Source organism: Trachypithecus francoisi, unplaced genomic scaffold, assembly GCF_009764315.1.
Source record: "Trachypithecus francoisi isolate TF-2019V2 unplaced genomic scaffold, Tfra_2.0 Lachesis_group0, whole genome shotgun sequence".
In the NCBI taxonomy this organism is placed as follows: domain Eukaryota; kingdom Metazoa; phylum Chordata; class Mammalia; order Primates; family Cercopithecidae; genus Trachypithecus; species Trachypithecus francoisi.
In genome coordinates this window covers 19,796,332-19,815,618 of record NW_022681453.1, presented here as the reverse complement: position 1 = coordinate 19,815,618, position 19,287 = coordinate 19,796,332, and the positions used below count along the sequence as shown (strand labels likewise).

General features: G+C 47.8%; 1 protein-coding gene across 1 annotated transcript; it reads left to right on the top strand.

The window, feature by feature from the left end:
* The first annotated feature begins 2,362 nt into the window (after window positions 1-2,362).
* Window positions 2,363-19,006, top strand: LOC117082415 (IQ domain-containing protein F1). The gene is made up of 4 exons (XM_033209106.1): window positions 2,363-2,695; window positions 2,871-2,975; window positions 7,577-7,639; window positions 18,546-19,006. The coding sequence occupies exons 1-4, from the start codon at window positions 2,693-2,695 to the stop codon at window positions 18,990-18,992; spliced, it is 618 nt and encodes a 205-aa protein (XP_033064997.1). The 5' UTR covers window positions 2,363-2,692; the 3' UTR covers window positions 18,993-19,006.
* The last annotated feature ends 281 nt before the right edge of the window (window positions 19,007-19,287 follow it).

Genomic DNA, 19,287 nt, shown 5'->3' with positions numbered 1-19,287 from the left:
AGCCACTTTAGAATTCAGTTTATTTAGACCCTCCATAGCTACTATTATGTGATGTTTTAAGTTTGTCAGGTGTTTTCTTATTGTGCAGTTGCTGTGGAAGTATTTTGTGACCCTCTGCATCCTAACTGGAGGTGGAGCCCTCTGACATTCCCATGAAGTGGCATTTCTTCCTCCTGGCTATTCTGGAGGGAAGCCCTTCCATGCCCAGACCTGCCTTTATACTCTCTCATTTCCTTTCTTGATGTTGCCAGGGCTTTTTATTATTCACAGGATGTGAGTTACCCCATATATTCTGACCAGTAATTAGATTTTTGATTTAATTTTTCTATCTTTTTTTTTTTTTTAAGACTGGGTCTTGCTCTGTCACCCAGGTTGGATCATGGTCATGGCTCACTGCAGCCATGAGTTTCCATTTGAGTGGACCTCCTGGGCTCAGGTGATTTTCCCACCTCTGTCTCCCAAGTAGCTGGGACTACAGATGCACACCACCACGCCTGGCTGATTTTTGTATTTTTTGTAGATATAGAGTTTCGTTATATTGCCCAGACTGGTCTCAAACTCCTGGGTGCAAGTGATCTGTTATGCCTAGACCGTTAGTTCCTCGAAAAAGACCACCAGAGTCCAGAGTCAAAGCCAAGCGGCAAGGATCTTTAATGCAAGTTCGAACTTGGTCCCTCCGTTCCACAACATACAGGAGGGCCCTGAACAATGCGTGCGCTTGCCTTTTATAGCCTAATGTAAACAGGACTTGTAAAGTTGCAGAGGAACGAGGGAATTCTCTAGGTTACAGCATTACAATTGGTTAACATTTTAAGTTTATACATTTAGCAGTTTTTTATTGGTTCCCGTGCTCTCACAAACGGCTGTGTTCTTATCGGGGATTTTCCAGGTGGTGTCCTTCTAAAGTTGAGATATATGGTAGTCTTTGAATTGAAAGATATATGGTAGGGAGACATATGGTGGGATGAGCCCAGGAAGTTGAGGGATATATGGAGGGGAGACATATGGTGGGATATGTTTATACTGGGCTCAGGAAGTTGAGAGATATATGGCAAGCACTAGTAATTAGAACAGAAAAAGAACAAGACAGGGACTTTCACATTGCTTGTCTATACAACATCTGAAATCTATAGATAACATTATCGGTTAGGTCCGGCATCAACTTTTAACTAGGCTCAAGGCGCCGCCCGGGCTGTCTGCCTGTAGGGTCAACTTCTAACTAGGCTCAAGGCGCCGCCCGGGCTGCCTGCCTGTAGATTTCATTCGGTCTCTTTCAGATCCATCTGCCTTGGCCTCCTAAAGTGCTGGGATTACAGGTGTGAGCCACTGCACCTGGCCTTCTCTGTCTTCTTCTCTCTCAAAAAGCTGATGCCCACTACTTAGGTTGTGAGGAGTTTGGGGTTTATTCTTCCAGATGATGAAGCACAAGGCTTTCATGAGTATGTGTGTGTGTGTCGGTGGGGGGCAGGTGTGGAGAATGTTGGGAGTTGGGAGAAGTAAAAAACTGACTAGTGTTACAACAAAGGCCTGTATCCTATTATCCTTCTCAAATGAACACATATCACACCTTCTCTGTCACACCCTCTATTAGTCCATTTTCAGGCTGCTGATAAAGACATACCCAAGACTGGGCAATTTACGAAAGAAAGAGGTTTAACTGGACTTACAGTTCCATGTGGCTGGGGAAGCCTCACAATCCTGGCGGAAGGCAAGGAGGAGCAAGTCATGTCTTACATGAATAGTAGCAGGTAAAGAGAGCTTGTGTAGGCAAACCCCCATTTTTTTTTTTTTTTTTGAGACAGAGTTTTACTCTTGTTGCCCAAGCTGGAGTGCAATGGTGTGATCTCAGCTCACTGTAACCTCTGCCTCCCAGGTTCAAGCGATTCTCCTGTCTCAGCCTCCTGAATAGTGGGATTACAGGCACGAACCATCATGCCCAGTTTTTGTATTTTTGATAGAAACAGAGTTTCACCATGTTAGCCAGGCTGGTCTCGAACTCCTGACCTCAGGTGATCCACCTGTCTTGGCCTCCCAAAGTGCTGGGATTACAGGTGTAAGCCACCACACCCAGCCCAAACTCCCATTTTTTTTTTTTTTTTTTTTTGAGACAGAGTCTGGCTCTGTCTCCCAGGCTGGAGTGCAGTGGCCTGATCTCAGCTCACTGCAAGCTCCGCCTCCCGGGTTTGCACCATTCTCCTGCTTCAGCCTCCCGAGTAGCTGGGACTACAGGCGCCCACCACCTCGCCCGGCTAGTTTTTTTGTATTTTTAGTAGAGACGGGGTTTCACCGTGTTAGCCAGGATGGTCTCAATCTCCTGACCTCGTGATCCGCCCGTCTCGGCCTCCCAAAGTGCTGGGATTACAGGCTTGAGCCACCGCGCCCAGCCAAGTTTTTTCAATTAAATATTACCAATGACTCGCTTTTTATAAACCTTTACAGCAATGGGCCAGTATTTCTGGCATCTTGCCTTTGAAGTCAGGGCTTTGTCCATTTCTGGCAGAAAAGAATGGGCAGTGCTTTTGTCTTTCCCTTGGAGGGGGATCACTTGTTAGGAACCATCTGGTGCCTGAGTCACAGGGGACATTATGACATCACAGGCCTTTTTTCCTCCACCCTTCCTGCCTATGCTATGGCTGGATGAACACAGATGTGAGGGGATTTGAACCATCTATAACCAATCCATATGTGACCAATGGTAAGAGCCAAACACACCAGGCTTGTTAGGGGTGTCCCATAGATCTCTCAGGGTGAAGGGACCCACTGACACTGAAGACTCTCAGAAGCCCTGGAAGCTGGGGATGCATGCCATACTGAATGGAGGCGGAGGGACAGCAGCCTCACTCTTGCCTTTCCCCTAATGCTGATTGCAGGAGGAGAAGCAGCCCATAAAGACAGAGGAGCCCTCAAAAGAAGATGAGCCTCAGCAGAAGGAGACGCTGACCCTTTTGTCCTTAGAAGCAGAGTCAAAGGCAGAGGTAGGAGGAGCCCTGACTTGGATGTCATTGATCCTATGTCCTAGTGCTTGTGGCTAGTGTCTTTTGCATGGTGCTGTTATAAGTAAAATTTTAGTGCCACAAAAGAAATAGCACTTGAATATAAACTTTTCTTTTTAATTCTTAGCAAGGCAATGTATTTATATAGAAGGGTGTACCCTTACAGGTGGAGCAATGGTGAGTGCACACTTGGACAAGGGAGGGGAAGGCGTTCTTATCCCTGATGCATGTGGCCCCTGCTGCTGTGTCATTCCCCTATTGACTAGGGTTAGATGCACAGGCTGAACTAATTCTGATTGGCTAATTTAAAGAGAGTGACGGGGCGAGTGGTTGGTGAGAAAAATTGTTATGGCAGAGCAGGAAATCGGAATGAGTTGGTGGAGAATGAGCAGGTAATGGGAATGAGTCAGGGTGGAGCAGGTAATCAGAATGAGTCAGGGTGGAGCAGGTAATTGAAAAAGGTTGCTTTACAAGGAGGTTAAGTTTAAAAGTAAAAGGCAAAGAATTGAACATACTGACATACTGATTCTCTGAAGAGAAATTTAGAACTCATATCTATGAGTTTTCCTTCTTTCTACCCTTTGATGAGAACGTGATCCTCAGGCTGGTGCTGGTTTACCGGAAATTCTAGGGGTGGTACCTGTGCTAAAAGACTTTTTGTTTTGAGGGAAAGGAAAGTAGAAGATAAACCAAGTATATAATTTCTAAGAAATTGACCTTTTGTTTTAAATGTGGGGACATCAGTAGTGGACTTTATAGTCTTTTGTATCTTCTTACTGAGAAATTTCCTTTAACACCTGTTTTTATTAGTTTTTAGACCAAAGAAAGTCAAACACCATTTTATATTTGACAATGCTTCCTATTTAGTGTGTTATTAATGTTAAACTTAATTTTAATAAAACCTTGTAGACATATTTATCCAATTTTTAATGTCTGACTATAAGGTAAGAATTTTATAGACTCTTTTTAACCTTTTATAATTTTCGTTAAACAGCAGGTTAGTGTTTTAAGAAAAACCTGTTGTGCTTTTATTTTAATGTCTAGTTCACAGAAAAACTGGATGATACCCCTTTAACTTTAGCCAATATGTTTACACGCAGAACTTCCTTTACAATTAACATTTCAAAACTTGCTTAAACCTTTAAAACAAAAAAAATTTTAAACCTTTTAATGTAGGTAAAAATCCACATTCTTATACCTCCTTATAATCCTTTCACCAAAGGTATATTTTACTTTCCTTACACACCTACACACCTTGCACATAAACTGTTTCTTCAATAGTTTTACATTCAGGAGGCCTAATTACTTTTAAATTATACTGTTATGCCCAGACCGTTTATTCCCCGAAGAAGACCACCCGAGTCCAGAGTCAAAGCCAAGCGGCAAGGATCTTTAATGCAAGTTCGAACTTGGTCCCTCCGTTCTACAACATACAAGAGGGCCCCAAACAATGCGTGCGCTTGCTATTTATAGCTCGAGGTAAACAGGACTTGTCAGGTTACAGAGGAACAAGGCATTTCTCTAGGCTACAGCATTACAATTGGTTTACATGTTAATGTTAAGTTATGCTTTTAGCAGCCTTCTAATTGGTTCCTGCGCTTTTACAAACGGTTGTAACCTTATTGGAGCTTCTCCAGGTGTTGTTTTTCTTAATGTGTTTGTGTTGGGCAGGCATATGGGGGGATGTGATGTGCTCAAGGCTGTGATGTGTTGAGGAATGTGTTCATTACGACATTTCTTGCATAAATTCCCTATTATAACATTTTTTTTCCATGACTTTCACAGACAATTCTTCGACATGCCTCAATTTTCTCACTTGTTGCAAACATTCCTTTCTTTAAACAACCAGTTAATTTATTTTAGGACAAGAATTTACCATATAACATTCCTTTTTACAGAAATCCTCCCCCGCACCGGCTTTTTTTTTCTTGAAGATGATAACCATTCTTTTCCAAAGTGAACTTCCTTCATGTCTGTGGACTAGACTGCCTAAGGCCACAAGATACTATAATACATGTTACACTGTTAACTTTTAGCAAACTTTACTTTTGTTGAAAAATCTTGTAAGTTTGGGATTTCAATTATTCTTTGTTATTAATAAGGCCTCGTTCAGTCCATATTAACTTAGAATTGTATAGATGGCTCCTTCCTGATTCTGTAAGTACTTTAAAGCTTGGCTGAGTGCAAACAGCTCGCAGGTTTGAGCAATTTTCCTAACTCTGCTTCTACAAAGAGTTTCCTCATCACTTACTGAATACCCATTGTGTCTTTTCCCCTCAATCACCCGGAAGGAACCATCTATTGTCCTGTCCCGAAGGGAGTTCCTTGGAGGTCTGGTCGGACCTTTGTATGGTAATTGAGATTTAGATGCCCTGTTAGGAAATCTGCTGGGTTAAGGGAATTTTCAGTGGTTAATGTTAAATCATCTTTTTCTAACAGAATAGCCTCATACTTCAAGGTTCTTGAGTCACTAAGCTACCTTGTTGCCTTTTTTTTTTCTTTTTTGACTTAGGACAGTTCTGACTTGATGAGGAGTGCTCACAATGAGGTTTCCTCTAAAACTTGTTTTTCTACTTTCTTCTGTTAGCAACAGTTGCCGCTACAGATTGAATGCATTTGGGCCATCCGCAGGTTACCGGATTAAGAATTTTTGATTAGGAAGGCTATGGGTTGTCAGTGGCCTCAGTGCTTTTGGGCTATGCCTTTGTTTACACTGACAACAAGGTGGTATTGGAGTGTTATAGGGTCATGGAAAAGATCTTCAATTATTAATTATAGGTTTTAAATTTACCCTGGCTTTTAAAGGAATAAGATACACTATATTCTCTTTACTACTTCCATCTCTCTCTCTGTCTTTGACTCTGTCTCTCTTACCCTTTGACTCCCTCTTTGTCTTTCTGTCTCTCTCTGCCTCTCTTTCTCTTTGACTCCCTCTTTGTCTCTCTCTCTCTCTCTGCCTCTCTCTCTCTTTCTCTTTGACTCCCTCTTTGTCTCTTTCTCTCTCTGCCTCTCTGTCTCTCTCTCTGACTCCCTCTTTGTCTCTTTCTTTCTCTGCTTCTCTCCTTCTCTCTCTGTCTCTTTCTCTCTGACTTCCTCTCCCAGTTTCTCTTTCTTCTTTGCTGGTCTTTCCCTGCCTCTGCCAGCCGCTTATGCTGCTGTTCTCCCCTGTCCTTCCCCTTCCCCTAGGGGAGGGACCGTTGGGAGAGGAGCTACTCTCTCTTCCCCCAAGAAAGGAAAGGGGTGTTCTGAATATTTTTCTTACTACCAGAAGTTTGTGTGAGGTTCAACCCCCTGAAATTTGCGGAAGGCTCAACACCTCAAAGCAGGGATGTCTCACCTTGCCTGCCCCAGAAGGCTCAACCCCACAAACCAGGGATGTCTCACCTTGCCAATCCTGGAAGGTTCAACTCCTCAAATCAGGGGGCATCTTGCCTTGCTGGTCTGGAAGGTTGACCTGTTTCCTCTCTTTTCCCCTCTGAAGGTCCCTTGGACACTTCCCACTCATGTTGCCCTCTCTGGCCACTCCCCAAGGGAGAATTAGGCTCCTCTTAGTGTTGGCGTGCTGGTATAAATCCCATGGTGGGAACCACCCTAAGCCATAAGAGGTAGTTACAGAACTGCAGAGAGGACCCACTCATTCCGTCCAGAAGTAGGACTTGTCACTGTCCACACAAACAACACCTCAAGTAAGCTTGTTTGTGATCATTCACACACACACACATTTAGCCCTCCAGAATTTGACAACCAAGGAAGTACTTTATCAGCTCCCACAGCTTCTCTTTCCTTGGTCTGTGCACAGAGTTGTTGCCACAATATGTGAGGATCCTTTAAGCTAGGTTGCTGGCCAGTTTCTTTCTGCGTTGCTGAGAGCTTGGGTTATTTCTCACACTGGGTGGGTCCTGATTTTTCACCCCTGAGGCCGTTACAAGGGGGCGGGGTGCACCTCCTCATGAGAGAGAACCAGAGACCTCCCCCAGAGTGGAATGTAATCGCAGGCAAGCCCCCAGATTGTTATAAGTAAAGCTTCAGTGCCGCAAAAGAAATAGCACTCGAATGTAAAATTTTCTTTTTAATTCTCAGCAAGGCAATGTACTTCTATAGAAGGTACATTCTATAGAATTGTAGCCCTTACAGATGGAGCAATGGTGAGCGCACCCTTGGACAAGGGAGGGGAAGGGGTTCTTATCCCTGACACACGTGGCCCCTGCTGCTGGGTCGTTCCTCGGTTGGCTAGGGTTAGACCGGTTGGCTAGGGTTAGACCGCACAGGCTAAACTAATTCCAATTGGTTAATTTAAAGAGAGTGACCAGATGAGTGGTTTGGCAGGAAAAATGGTATGGCAGAGCAGGAAATCGGAATGAGTCAGGGTGGAGAATGAGCAGGCAATGGGAATGAGTCAGGGTGGAGCAGGTAATCGAAAAAGCTTGCTTTATGAGGAAGTTAAGTTTAAAAGTAGAAGGCAAAGAATTGAACGTACTGATTGATTCTTTGAAGAGAAATTTAGAACTCATATCTAACAGTGCTGAGCTAAGAAGAGAAATAAACTCAATCTTGTCCGTTCTCTTTCCCCATTTCCCTTTCAGGCTAACACTCCAGTTCTGGTTGAGACACAGACAGTGGACAATGCCAATGAGAAATTAGAAAAAGTATGACCTTCCAAACCACACAGGGCTGGGGCTGGGGATGTGGGGGCTGTGCTTGTGGAATGGAATGACCATGATATGGAAGCGGGGCTCAGTTAGAAGTATGTGTATGTGCGTGTGTGTGTGTGTGTATGTGTGTGTGTGTTTGAGCTTGTGCATGTATGTGTGCTTGTGAATTAAGATTTAAAATGTGAAAGTTAAGAAAAATGATGATAGGGAAGAGATGTAAGAGTTTGAACTTTGGGGTGGAGGAACTTTTGATACTATGACATGTTGACAAAAAGAGAAAAGAGTTGAACTTTGCAAAATATTTGAAGAGATTTATTCTAAGCCAAGTGTGAATGACCATGGCCCATGACACAGCCCTCAAGAAGTCCTGAGAACATGTGCCCAAGGTGGTCCTGGCACAGCTTGGTTTCGTACATTTTAGAGAGGTATGAGGCATCAGTCAAATACATTTAAGAAATACATTGGTGGCGGGGTGCGGTGGCTCACGCCTGTAATCCCAGCACTTTGGGAGGCCGAGGCGGGCGGATCACAAAGTCAGGAGATCGAGACCACGGTGAAACCCCATCTCTACTAAAAATACAAAAAACTAGCTGGGCGTGGTGGCGGGCGCCTGTAGTCCCAGCTACTTGGGAGGCTGAGGATGGAGAATGGCGTGAACCCGGGAGGCGGAGCTTGCAGTGAGCCAAGATCGCGCCACTGCACTCCAGCCAAGGGGGCAGAGCTAGACTCCATCTCAAAAAAAAAAAAAAAAAGGCCGGGCGCGGTGGTGGCTCAAGCCTGATAATCCAGCACTTTGGGAGGCCGAGACGGGCGGATCACGAGGTCAGGAGATCGAGACCATCCTGGCTAACATGGTGAAAACCCCGTTCTCTACTAAAAATACAAAAAACTAGCGGGCGAAATGCGGGGTAGGGCGCCTGTAGTCCCAGCTGCTGGGAGGCTGAGGCAGGAGAATGGAGGGTAAACAGGAGGCGAGAGCTTGCAGTGAAGCTTGTTATGCCCAGACCTTTGTTCCCCGAAAAAGACCACCAGAGTCCAGAGTCAAAGCCAAGCGGCAAGGATCTTTAATGCAAGTTCGAACTTGGTCCCTCCGTTCCACAACATACAGGAGGGCCCAGAACAATGCGTGCGCTTGCCTTTTATAGCCTAATGTAAACAGGACTTGTAAAGTTGCAGAGGAACGAGGGAATTCTCTAGGTTACAGCATTACAATTGGTTAACATTTTAAGTTTATACATTTAGCAGTTTTTTTATTGGTTCCCGTGCTCTCACAAACGGCTGTTTTCTTATCGGGGATTTTCCAGGTGGTGTCCTTCTAAAGTTGAGATATATGGTAGTCTTTGAATTGAAAGATATATGGTAGGGAGACATATGGTGGGATGAGCCCAGGAAGTTGAGGGATATATGGAGGGGAGACATATGGTGGGATATGTTTATACTGGGCTCAGGAAGTTGAGAGATATATGGCAAGCACTAGTAATTAGAACAGAAAAAGAACAAGACAGGGACTTTCACATTGCTTGTCTATACAACATCTGAAATCTATAGATAACATTATCGGTTAGGTCCGGCATCAACTTTTAACTAGGCTCAAGGCGCCGCCCTGGCTGTCTGCCTGTAGGGTCAACTTCTAACTAGGCTCAAGGCGCCACCCGGGCTGCCTGCCTGTAGATTTCATTTGGTCTCTTTCATTCCTCCTTTCTCAAGTACCTCTAGAGCCAATCTTGGGTCTTATAAGTCTGATTCTGTTTCAGCATCTACAGGTTGGTATTGGGCTCTGAGGACCATGAGCTGTATGGTGTCAAACCTCTCTCTGACAAACCGCAAAATTCTGTAACAACACAAGGTCCTACGGTAAACAGAAATAGTAGACTTAGTAGAGGTCCAATGAAGGGGGCCAACAGAGAAAACATATAAGAATTCCACCATTGATTTGCAGCTGAGGCAAACTGCTGTTTTCTCATTTCTGTGCTTAACTTGCGTAGCTGTTGGACCCTGTTCTCTACAAGCCCTGATTCATTTACGTAGAAGCAACAGTCCTCTTTCAGGAACATACATGTACCACCTTTTTCAGCAGTGAGTAGGTCTAGGGCCCTCCGGTTCTGTAAGGTCACCTGAGCTAGGGATGTGAGCTGTCGTTGAAGGGAGGCAAGGGACTCAGCTGATTCCTCCATAGCCACGGCAAATTGTTGGTACAATTTGTTGCTTTCTATGAGGGTGTGACCTAGGGCTCCCCCTGCCAGTCCGGCCGCAATGAGGGATGATGTGAGGGAGATTCCTACAATGAGGGGGAGAAATATTGCTCGTGTAGGTCTCAGTTTAGGGATTGGGTGAATGGCAGTACTAGTCCAGTTACCGGTGTACCCCAGGAACTCGCCGGCAGTTAGTAGAGTTAGTCGGGGAACTAGTGTGACAGGAAGACACAGTAGGCTGGCAACAGAGGGACTAGGTAGATTCTTAGATAATGTTCCATTGCACCAAAAGAATATGCCCTGCGGGGCTCTTAGGGAGGCACTAGGGGGCGTCACAGTGATGCTACAGAGGCTGGAGTTAGTGCCTGAAAAACAGTAGGGAAACTTTTTCTGACTAGGGTTTTGGTACAGTGGCACATTAAGAATGGGGGCGTCCGTGAGATTCTGAAAGTCCCTAGTTTGGGTGGAGGATTCCCAGGGCAGAGGGACAGCGGTTAGTGGTGGATGCCCTAGGGTGGCACACAGAAAGCAGCCAGACAAGCTGTGAAGTCCCGTAAGGTTGGCAAGCTCTAATCCTTCTTGTAATATTTCCAGCCAGGAGAAAGGGCGTAATTCTTGTGTTAGTCTGTCTTCCTGTCGCTGGATATCCCCATGGACTAGGGGCAGTATTTGAACTAGGCCACGCCACAGATAGAGGTGACTACTAGGCCATGTGGAGGAGAGGAATAGTATACAGCCCCATGTTGAGGCGTGGTCCAGCGGGGGTCCCAAGGGTCCTTAACTATCCAAGTATAGATACCGCCTCTACCCTGTTGGTAAAAATTCCACCCGGATTGCTTGTTCCACCCTCTGACTGAGTGCATCTTACAGTAATTGTAGGGGCAGCCTGCGTTTTGGTGCCACCAATAGTGTTTACAATTGTGTTTAGTCTGATCAAACTCAAAGCATATCATTGGTGCCACTGGTTTGGCTATCTGAAAACCAGTAAAATTCAGCAAAATTGGGGCACTGCACCCTGAGGAGGGACAATCAGCACTGGCCAATAATTTCCGGGCTTATGAGGTTGCCCTGGGTGGGTTTGGTTTTCATAAAGCCAGAATCTCCAAACAAAGGGATTAGAAACTGGTTTTGTGTTAGCCCCCACGGCCATTAGGGCGACTAACATTAGGGTTAGACTACCTAGCTGCATGTTTGTAGTGAGCTATGCTGCCGGCGCAGGGTGAGTTTTAAGGGGTTGTTCTTAGCTTTGTCCACAGTCCACGTGGTCGGTGCTTCAGTCGCTATCGTGACGGGTCCGAGAAGGTCGGAGGCTGGGTCCACCGGCTTGACGTGGGTGTAGTGGATCCACGACGCGATGCCTTCTACCTTTAGGGCAGTGGGTGTGGTTAGGAGTACTTGAAGCGGTCCCTTCCACCGGGGTTCTAAGGTTTCTTGCCGGTGTCGCTTGACTAGGACCCAGTCTCCCGGCTGGTACGGGTGGGGTGTCGGTGGGGGTCCGGTTTCATATAATTCCTGCAGCTTAGGCCAGATTTCCTGATGAATTTTCTGCAAGGCTTGTAGGGAAAACAAGAGTTCAGATACATTTTCAGTTTCAGATTTGAGCAGATCATCTTTTAGGCTGGGAACTAGGGGTGGGGGTCTGCCATACATGATTTCATAAGGGGTAAGGCCCAGTCTGTAGGGGGTATTACGGGCCCGGAACAGAGCGTAGGGGAGAAGGACCACCCAATTAGCGCCAGTCTCCATAGTTAATTTAGTTAAGGTCTCCTTTAAGGTCCGATTCATCCTTTCTACCTGTCCTGAACTCTGGGGCCTGTAAGCGCAATGTAATTTCCAATTAGCCCCAAGAATGGAAGCCAAATCCTGACTCACCTTAGCAACGAAGGCCGGTCCATTATCTGACCCTATCTGGATGGGAAAGCCATACCTGGGGAGGATATCTTCCAGAATTTTTTTCGCTACAACCTGAGCGGTTTCTCTTTTGGTTGGAAATGCTTCAGTCCACCCTGAAAAGGTATCTACAAAGACAAGTAAGTACCGATATCCGTATTTTCCTGGCTTTACCTCAGTGAAATCTACTTCCCAGTAGATACCGGGCCTGGTTCCCCTGAGCCTTGTTCCCGCAGCAACCTGGGATTGGGGATAGGCGTTGCTAAGCTGGCAGACTTTGCAACTCATCACGATGCTGCTGGCCGTTTCCGCTATGCGTCTGATCTTGAGCTTGGAGCGTCTAATCAGGTCCATCATCCGCCGGGCACCCAGATGGGTGGATCGGTGGATGTGTTCTAACACTTGCTGTCCTAATTTTTCTGGTAGGATAATATGGTCTTTAGTATCAGTCCACCACCCATTCTGGATCTGTTTCAGGGGAAGTTTGTCGATCCACTGGAGATCTTGTTCTGAATAATCAGGGTAATACGGCAGGTCTCGGGGGCCCGGATCAGGGAGCTGGAGTGCAAGGAGTTGACTGGGAGCCTTTGCCACACTCCTTGCAGTTTGATCTGCCAGAAAGTTGCCTTGAGCAGTTGGAGTGGTTGGCTTCTGGTGCCCTGGGCAATGTACAATAGCCAATTTTTCTGGTTTCCATAGGGCTGTTAGCAGGGCTAGGATCTCTTGCTTATTTTTTATTTCTTTTCCCTCAGCCGTTAGCAACCCTCGCTCCCTGTAAATGGCCCCATGTATGTGTGCCGTAGCGAAAGCGTACCGGCTATCTGTGTATACCGTCAGTTTTCTCCCTGCCCCTAAGGTAAGAGCTTGGGTGAGCGCTATCAGTTCGGCCCTCTGGCCGATGTCCCCGGGGGCAGGGGTTCCGCCCAGATTACCTCAGTCTCTGAAGTCACCGCTGCTCCAGCATACCTCTGGCCTTGGTGTATGAAGCTACTCCCATCGGTGAACCAAACGAGGTCGGCGTCAGGAAGTGGGCGGTCCTGCAGGTCCTCTCGAACTCCGTGCACCTGGGCTAATATCTCGGTGCAATTATGGAGCGGCGCGTCCAGGTCCGGGTTGGGCAGCAGCGAGGCAGGGTTTAAGGTCGTTGGGGGCAGGAAAATTATTCTGAGGGGATTTAATAGTAGTCCCTGGTAGTGGGTGAGCCGGGCGTTGCTTATCCATCGGTTAGGCGGCTGTTTGAGTACACCTTCGATGGCATGTGGGGTAACGACCCGTAATTCTTGTCCCAAGACAAGTTTATCAGCATCTTGTACCATCAGGGCCGTGGCTGCGATCACTCGGAGGCAAGGGGGCCACCCGGCAGCCACTGGGTCTAACTTCTTTGACAGGTAGGCGACTGGCCTCCGCCAGGGGCCTAAGTTCTGAGTTAACACCGCCTTGGCGACGCCCTTACTCTCGTCCACGTATAAGTGGAAGGGCTTAGTGACGTCAGGCAGTCCCAGTGCAGGCGCAGAGAGTAGGGCGGTTTTAATCTGTTGGAAAGCCGACTCGGCTTCTTCTGTCCAATTAAATGGCTGCTGTCCCCGCGTTGCCTGATATAAGGGCTTAGCCAGCTCTGCAAACCCAGGTATCCATAGTCTACAAAATCCTGCCGACCCCAGGAATTCCCTACTTGTCGGGTGGATTGTGGCCTGGGGATCTGCAGAACAGTCTGTTTCCGGGCGTCTGTTAACCAGCGCTGCCCTCCTTTTAGCAGGTACCCCAGATATGTTACTTCTGGTTTACAGATTTGAGCTTTCTTTGCCGAGGCCCGATAGCCTAGACTCCCTAGAGCTTGTAAGAGACTTTTGGTCCCTTGGAGGCAAGCTTCTCGGGTCTCGGCAGCGATCAGGAGGTCATCAACATACTGTAATAAGGTTATTTCAGGGTGTTTGCGTCGGTACTCACCCAGGTCTTCATGGAGAGCCTCATCGAACAGGGTAGGAGAGTTTTTGAATCCCTGCGGCAGTCTGGTCCATGTCAGTTGGCCACTTATGCCCCTTTCAGGGTCAGTCCACTCGAAGGCGAAAAGCTTTTGGCTCTGAGGGGCTAAAGGCAAACTGAAGAAGGCATCCTTCAAATCTAAAACAGTGTACCATTGGTGTTTGGGGTTTAGAGTACTCAGGAGGGTATATGGGTTGGGCACAGTTGGATGTATGTCCATAACTCTCTTATTGACTTCTCTTAAGTCCTGTACAGGTCTATACTCCCCGCTATTAGGTTTCCGTACCGGCAACAAGGGAGTGTTCCAGGGTGAGTGACAGGGCCGAAGGACCCCTTGGTCGAGGAGCCTACGGATGTGGGGCGTGATTCCTTCTTTGGCCTCTAAGGGCATTTGGTATTGACGCACCCGAACGGGGTCTGCCCCAGGCTTGAGTTCCACAAACAAGGCAGGACGGTGCTTTGCTAGTCCTAAACCTCCCGTTTCTGCCCAGGCTCCTGGAAATTGTTGAAGCCAGGTTGCTATGTCCTGGTCAGGGGCCGCCTGCTCCTGGTGGAGCCGGTATTCATCTTCTAAGGTTATGGTCAGGACGGGCACGGGCTGATTTTGGGAATCGGTCACGATGGGCCCCTCAGGGAGGAAATGGATCTGTGCTCCCATTTTAGTTAGCAGGTCTCTCCCTAGTAGAGGACAGGGGCTCTCAGGGATAACCAGGAAGGAGTGGGTTACATTCTTGGCTCCAAGATTTACTGTTCTTTGTGTCGTCCAGGGGTACTTTTTAATTCCTGTGGCCCCTTGTACCCACGAGGACTTGGAGGATAATTTTCCCTCAGTTTTAACTAGGACTGAGTGTTGTGCTCCCGTATCGACCAAGAACTGAACTGGGGACCCCTCCACTTGCAAGGTTACCCTGGGTTCGGGGAGGGGGACCGAACCCCGTCTTCCCTAGTCCTCATTTTGAGTGACTAGTACGGGTGTAGACCTAGGGGGTCCCCGTCCTTGCTGTTTCTTTTTGGGACAGTCTCTTGCCCAGTGGCCAGCTTGTTTACAGTAGGCACATTGGTCTTTGCTCAGGTTGTTATATCTGGGGGACCGCTTAGGTTGGGTGTTCTCTGGCTGTAGATGCTCTTTTTGTACAACCGCTGCCAGGACCTTGGTCATTTTTTCCTCTGGAGTATCTCTATTATTGTAAACCGCTGGGCTATCTGAAGGAGGTCCTGAAGCTGTTTTCCCTCCAAGTCCTCTAATTTCTGGAGTTTTTTTCTAATATCTGGGGTTGCCTGATTTACAAAAGACATTACGACGGCTGCTTGGCTTCCGGGAGCCTCTGGGTCCATAGGAGTGTATTGCCTAAAGGCCTCCATTAATCTTTCTAGGTAGCTAGCTGGGCTTTCTGTCTTTCCCTGCAGAACAGAGTATACTTTAGCCAAATTGGTGGGCTTGCGAGCAGCCGCCCGGAGACCTGCCATTAGAGTCTGGCGATAAAGGTGTAGCCGTCCCCTACCTTCTGCCGTGTTGTAGTCCCACGCCGGTCTGGACAGAGGAAAAGTCGCATTTATAAGGTCGGGGTTGGCAGTCGGTTGACCGTCGTCCCCCGGGACCAGCTTTCTAGCTTCTACCTGTATTCTCTCTCGCTCCTCCGTCGTGAACAAGATTCGGAGGAGCTGCTGACAATCATCCAAGTGGGCTGGTGGGTAAACATAATACTATCCAGTAAAGCCATTAAATCTTTGGGGTTGTCTGAAAACCGAGCACTCTGGGTCTTCCAATTATATAGATCACTGGTGGAGAATGGCCAGTACTGGAGCCTAGGACTTCCCGTGTCGTCTGGGGGCCCTATTTCCCGAAGGGGTAACGCCACTGTGGAGTCAGGCGGCTGGGGAGGGGGAACCCGCAAAGTACGCCCTCGCGTTCGCCCCGCCGGCCCTTCGGAGTTGCTTTCACTTTCAGCGGGTACAGGCACGCTGACCGCTTCCGTTCACCTGCTCCCTCCTGCGGCTCCTCCCGGGGGGCTGGGACCCGGGGACCGGAGGGGTATGGAGGGGGTTCTGTGGACAGAAGGTCCTCGCTATCTGGTAGAACAGGATGGGGGGGGCAGTCGGTTGCTTGGATTTTAGCGGTCGAGCAACCAGTGCCTTACAGGGTTCAGAGGCTAATTGGAAAGGGGACAGCCAAGGGGGCGGGTTCCCAGCTATATCCTGCCATATGAGGATATATGGGATATGATCCGGGTGATTAGCACGCCCAGGCTGGAAAACCTTGGACTTTACCCTAGTGATGACAGGGAGACAAAACGTCCCTTCGGGTGGCCACCCTACGTTAAGGGCGGGCCACTCGGAGCGGCACAGAGTAATTAGCTTTCCCTTCCTGATGTCCATACCAAGATCATGGCCCCTTGCCCTAACATCCTTGAAATTACTTGTAAGGAGAGATAGGGGAGTGCTCTGGGTATTACCCATCTTGAACAATAGCGCCCGGAGTGGCGTCTGCAACAGGTCCTGCAAGGCAAAAGTGAATTGCTGGAACAGGTCCTGCAAGGGAAAAGTGAGTTGCTGGAATATCAACAACAAGTTTACGTCAGTCGCCGGCGCGCGCCAGAAATCTGGGTCAGAACAAGTTCAGACAAGAATACGTCAGTCGCAAGCGCGCACCAGAAATCTGGGTCAAAATAAGTGCAAACAAGAACCAGATGAGCCGGGGGACGTCTCCCACCGGTCTCCGCTGGCTGTCCTATAGCGCGTCCGCCAGGACGTATGCCAGCTTCAGACCTCGCGAGTCACAGATTCAGGCGGACTTAGAGAGCCGCGAATTCAGACAGGCTAACAGCCTCAGGCGGACTTAAAGAGCCGCGAATTCAGACAGGCTAACAGCCTCAGGCGGACTTAAAGAGCCGCAGGTTCAGAACGGACACAGACAGACAAAGACGAAGACGGGCAAACACAGACGAGCCGGCTCACCTATTAGCAGATCGATCCTAGTAGATCCGTTGACCAGGGGTCTGGTGGGCTTGGGGAATCCCGGACGAGCCCCCAGATGTTATGCCCAGACCTTTGTTCCCCGAAAAAGACCACCAGAGTCCAGAGTCAAAGCCAAGCGGCAAGGATCTTTAATGCAAGTTCGAACTTGGTCCCTCCGTTCCACAACATACAGGAGGGCCCAGAACAATGCGTGCGCTTGCCTTTTATAGCCTAATGTAAACAGGACTTGTAAAGTTGCAGAGGAACGAGGGAATTCTCTAGGTTACAGCATTACAATTGTTAACATTTTAAGTTTATACATTTAGCAGTTTTTTTATTGGTTCCCGTGCTCTCACAAACGGCTGTTTTCTTATCGGGGATTTTCCAGGTGGTGTCCTTCTAAAGTTGAGATATATGGTAGTCTTTGAATTGAAAGATATATGGTAGGGACATATGGTGGGATGAGCCCAGGAAGTTGAGGGATATATGGAGGGGAGACATATGTGGGATATGTTTATACTGGGCTCAGGAAGTTGAGAGATATATGGCAAGCACTAGTAATTAGAACAGAAAAAGAACAAGACAGGGACTTTCACATTGCTTGTCTATACAACATCTGAAATCTATAGATAACATTATCGGCTAGGTCCGGCATCAACTTTTAACTAGGCTCAAGGCGCCGCCCGGGCTGTCTGCCTGTAGGGTCAACTTCTAACTAGGCTCAAGGCGCCGCCCGGGCTGCCTGCCTGTAGATTTCATTTGGTCTCTTTCAAGCTGAGACCCGGCCACTGCACTCCAGCTGGGGGCAGAGCGAGAACCGTCTCAAAAAAAAAAAAAAAAAAAAAAAAAAAGAAAAAAGAAATCCATGGTTTGGTCCAGAAGGTGGGACAACTCATAGCAGTGGCTGGGGGGAGGGTGGTGTTTCCAGGCTATAGGTGAATTTAAACATCTTTTGACTGACAATTGGTTGAATTTGTCCAAAGACCTGAGATTCATAGAAAGGGAACATTCAGGTTAAGATAAAAGATTGTGGAGACCAAAGTTCTTTTGAACTCTTGTAGTATCTCCCCTTAGAAACAATAGATGACAAATGTTTCCTATTCAGATCTTAGTTAATCTCTTTAGGTTTGGGAGGGTCTGGAAGAAAAAGATCTAGCTATGTTAATAGAGATTCTTTACTGATGCAAATTTTCCTCCACAAAGAACAGCTTTGCAGGGCCATTTCAAAATATGGCAAAGAAGCATGTTTTGGGATAAAATATTTTTCTTCCTTGTCTGGTAATGTTATGCCAGGGTCATGTTGGAAAGTAAAGGGTTAAATAAAACCCATCTGACGAGAAGTTATGATTTGTAGGGCATGACTCCCCAGGCTCCTTAGATACGAATTTGGGCAAGACAAAAAAAATCAGGGTTTAGTCTTCAGACATGACAGAGGGAGAGAACAGGCGGTGGCTATGAACTGTTGTCAGGGATGAGAGGGCAGGGCTGGCAAAGGATGTGACTTCTCCAGCAGGTGGAAGGAGTCTGAAAGAAAGGAGCAGGTCTGGGTGGAACATGGTAACCCTTTGACCCTATATCACAGTGTTCTTGCTGGTCAACAAGGTCCGTGGAAAACTGGGTGAGGTAGCCAGGGCAGGTGTGCCCCAAGATGGGCAGGACACTGAGACCCAGGGGCAAGGTGATGTGCTTGTGGCTATCAACCAGAGGATGGCAGAGGCAGGACACCTACCTGATCTGGTTCCAGTTAGTGTCTTGCCCAGTGCTCCTGAATTCCAGAAAAAGAGACAGTTGCTGATAGGGAATCAGGGCCTTTCCTGGCACACCCCAGGGCTGAAGCCAGTGGGGAGCATTCTCTGAAGGTCCCTCTTTTTTCTTGAAAGCCCCCAGAAAACCAAAAGAAGCTCTCTGACAAAGATATGGTAGCCACCAAGATCCAGGCCTGGTGGCGGGGCACCCTGGTGCGTCGGGCACTGTTGCACGCAGCCCTCAGCGCCTGCATCATTCAGTGCTGGTGGCGGCTGATACTGTCCAAGATTCTGGAGAAGAGGCGGCGGGCGGCGCTGGAGGCCTTCTCCCGGGAGGAGTGGGCAGCAGTCACACTGCAGTCCCAGGCCCGCATGTGGCGCATCCGCAGGCGCTATTGCCAGGTGCTCAATGCTGTTCGCATCATCCAGGCCTACTGGAGGTGCCGCTCCTGTGCTTCCCGGGGGTTCATCAAAGGCCAATACAGAGTCACAGCCAACCAGCTGCATCTCCAGCTGGAGATCTTGCTGGGCTCAGGGCCTTGCATTGTGACAGAGTGTATTCCCCTCTCAATAAAGGAATGAAGTCGTCTTTTCCAGATAGTCTCTGACAAGCTTCAGGAGGTCAGAGCAATGGATGGCAGATACTTGGCTATTCATATACCAGCTGTGAGGAATGGGCAGGGCTTGTCTGAGGCCTCATGTGGAGAAGACTCTGAGCCTCTTTTCCAGACTGAGCAGAGACTGTGATTGATTAGTAATGTCTGCCGTAGGAAGGAAAGTTGAGGGTACAGACCTGTCAGTTGGCCAACTCCATGGAATATCATTCATATTTACATCATTCTATGTACATAGTGCATCCTCCCCAGGACTGGGTATA

Coding starts and splice junctions, on each gene's coding strand:
- LOC117082415 (XM_033209106.1), top strand. Junction 2,976..7,576: donor AAGCAGAGTCAAAGGCAGAG/GTAGGAGGAGCC, acceptor TTTCCCTTTCAG/GCTAACACTCCAGTTCTGGT. Junction 7,640..18,545: donor CCAATGAGAAATTAGAAAAA/GTATGACCTTCC, acceptor TTTTCTTGAAAG/CCCCCAGAAAACCAAAAGAA.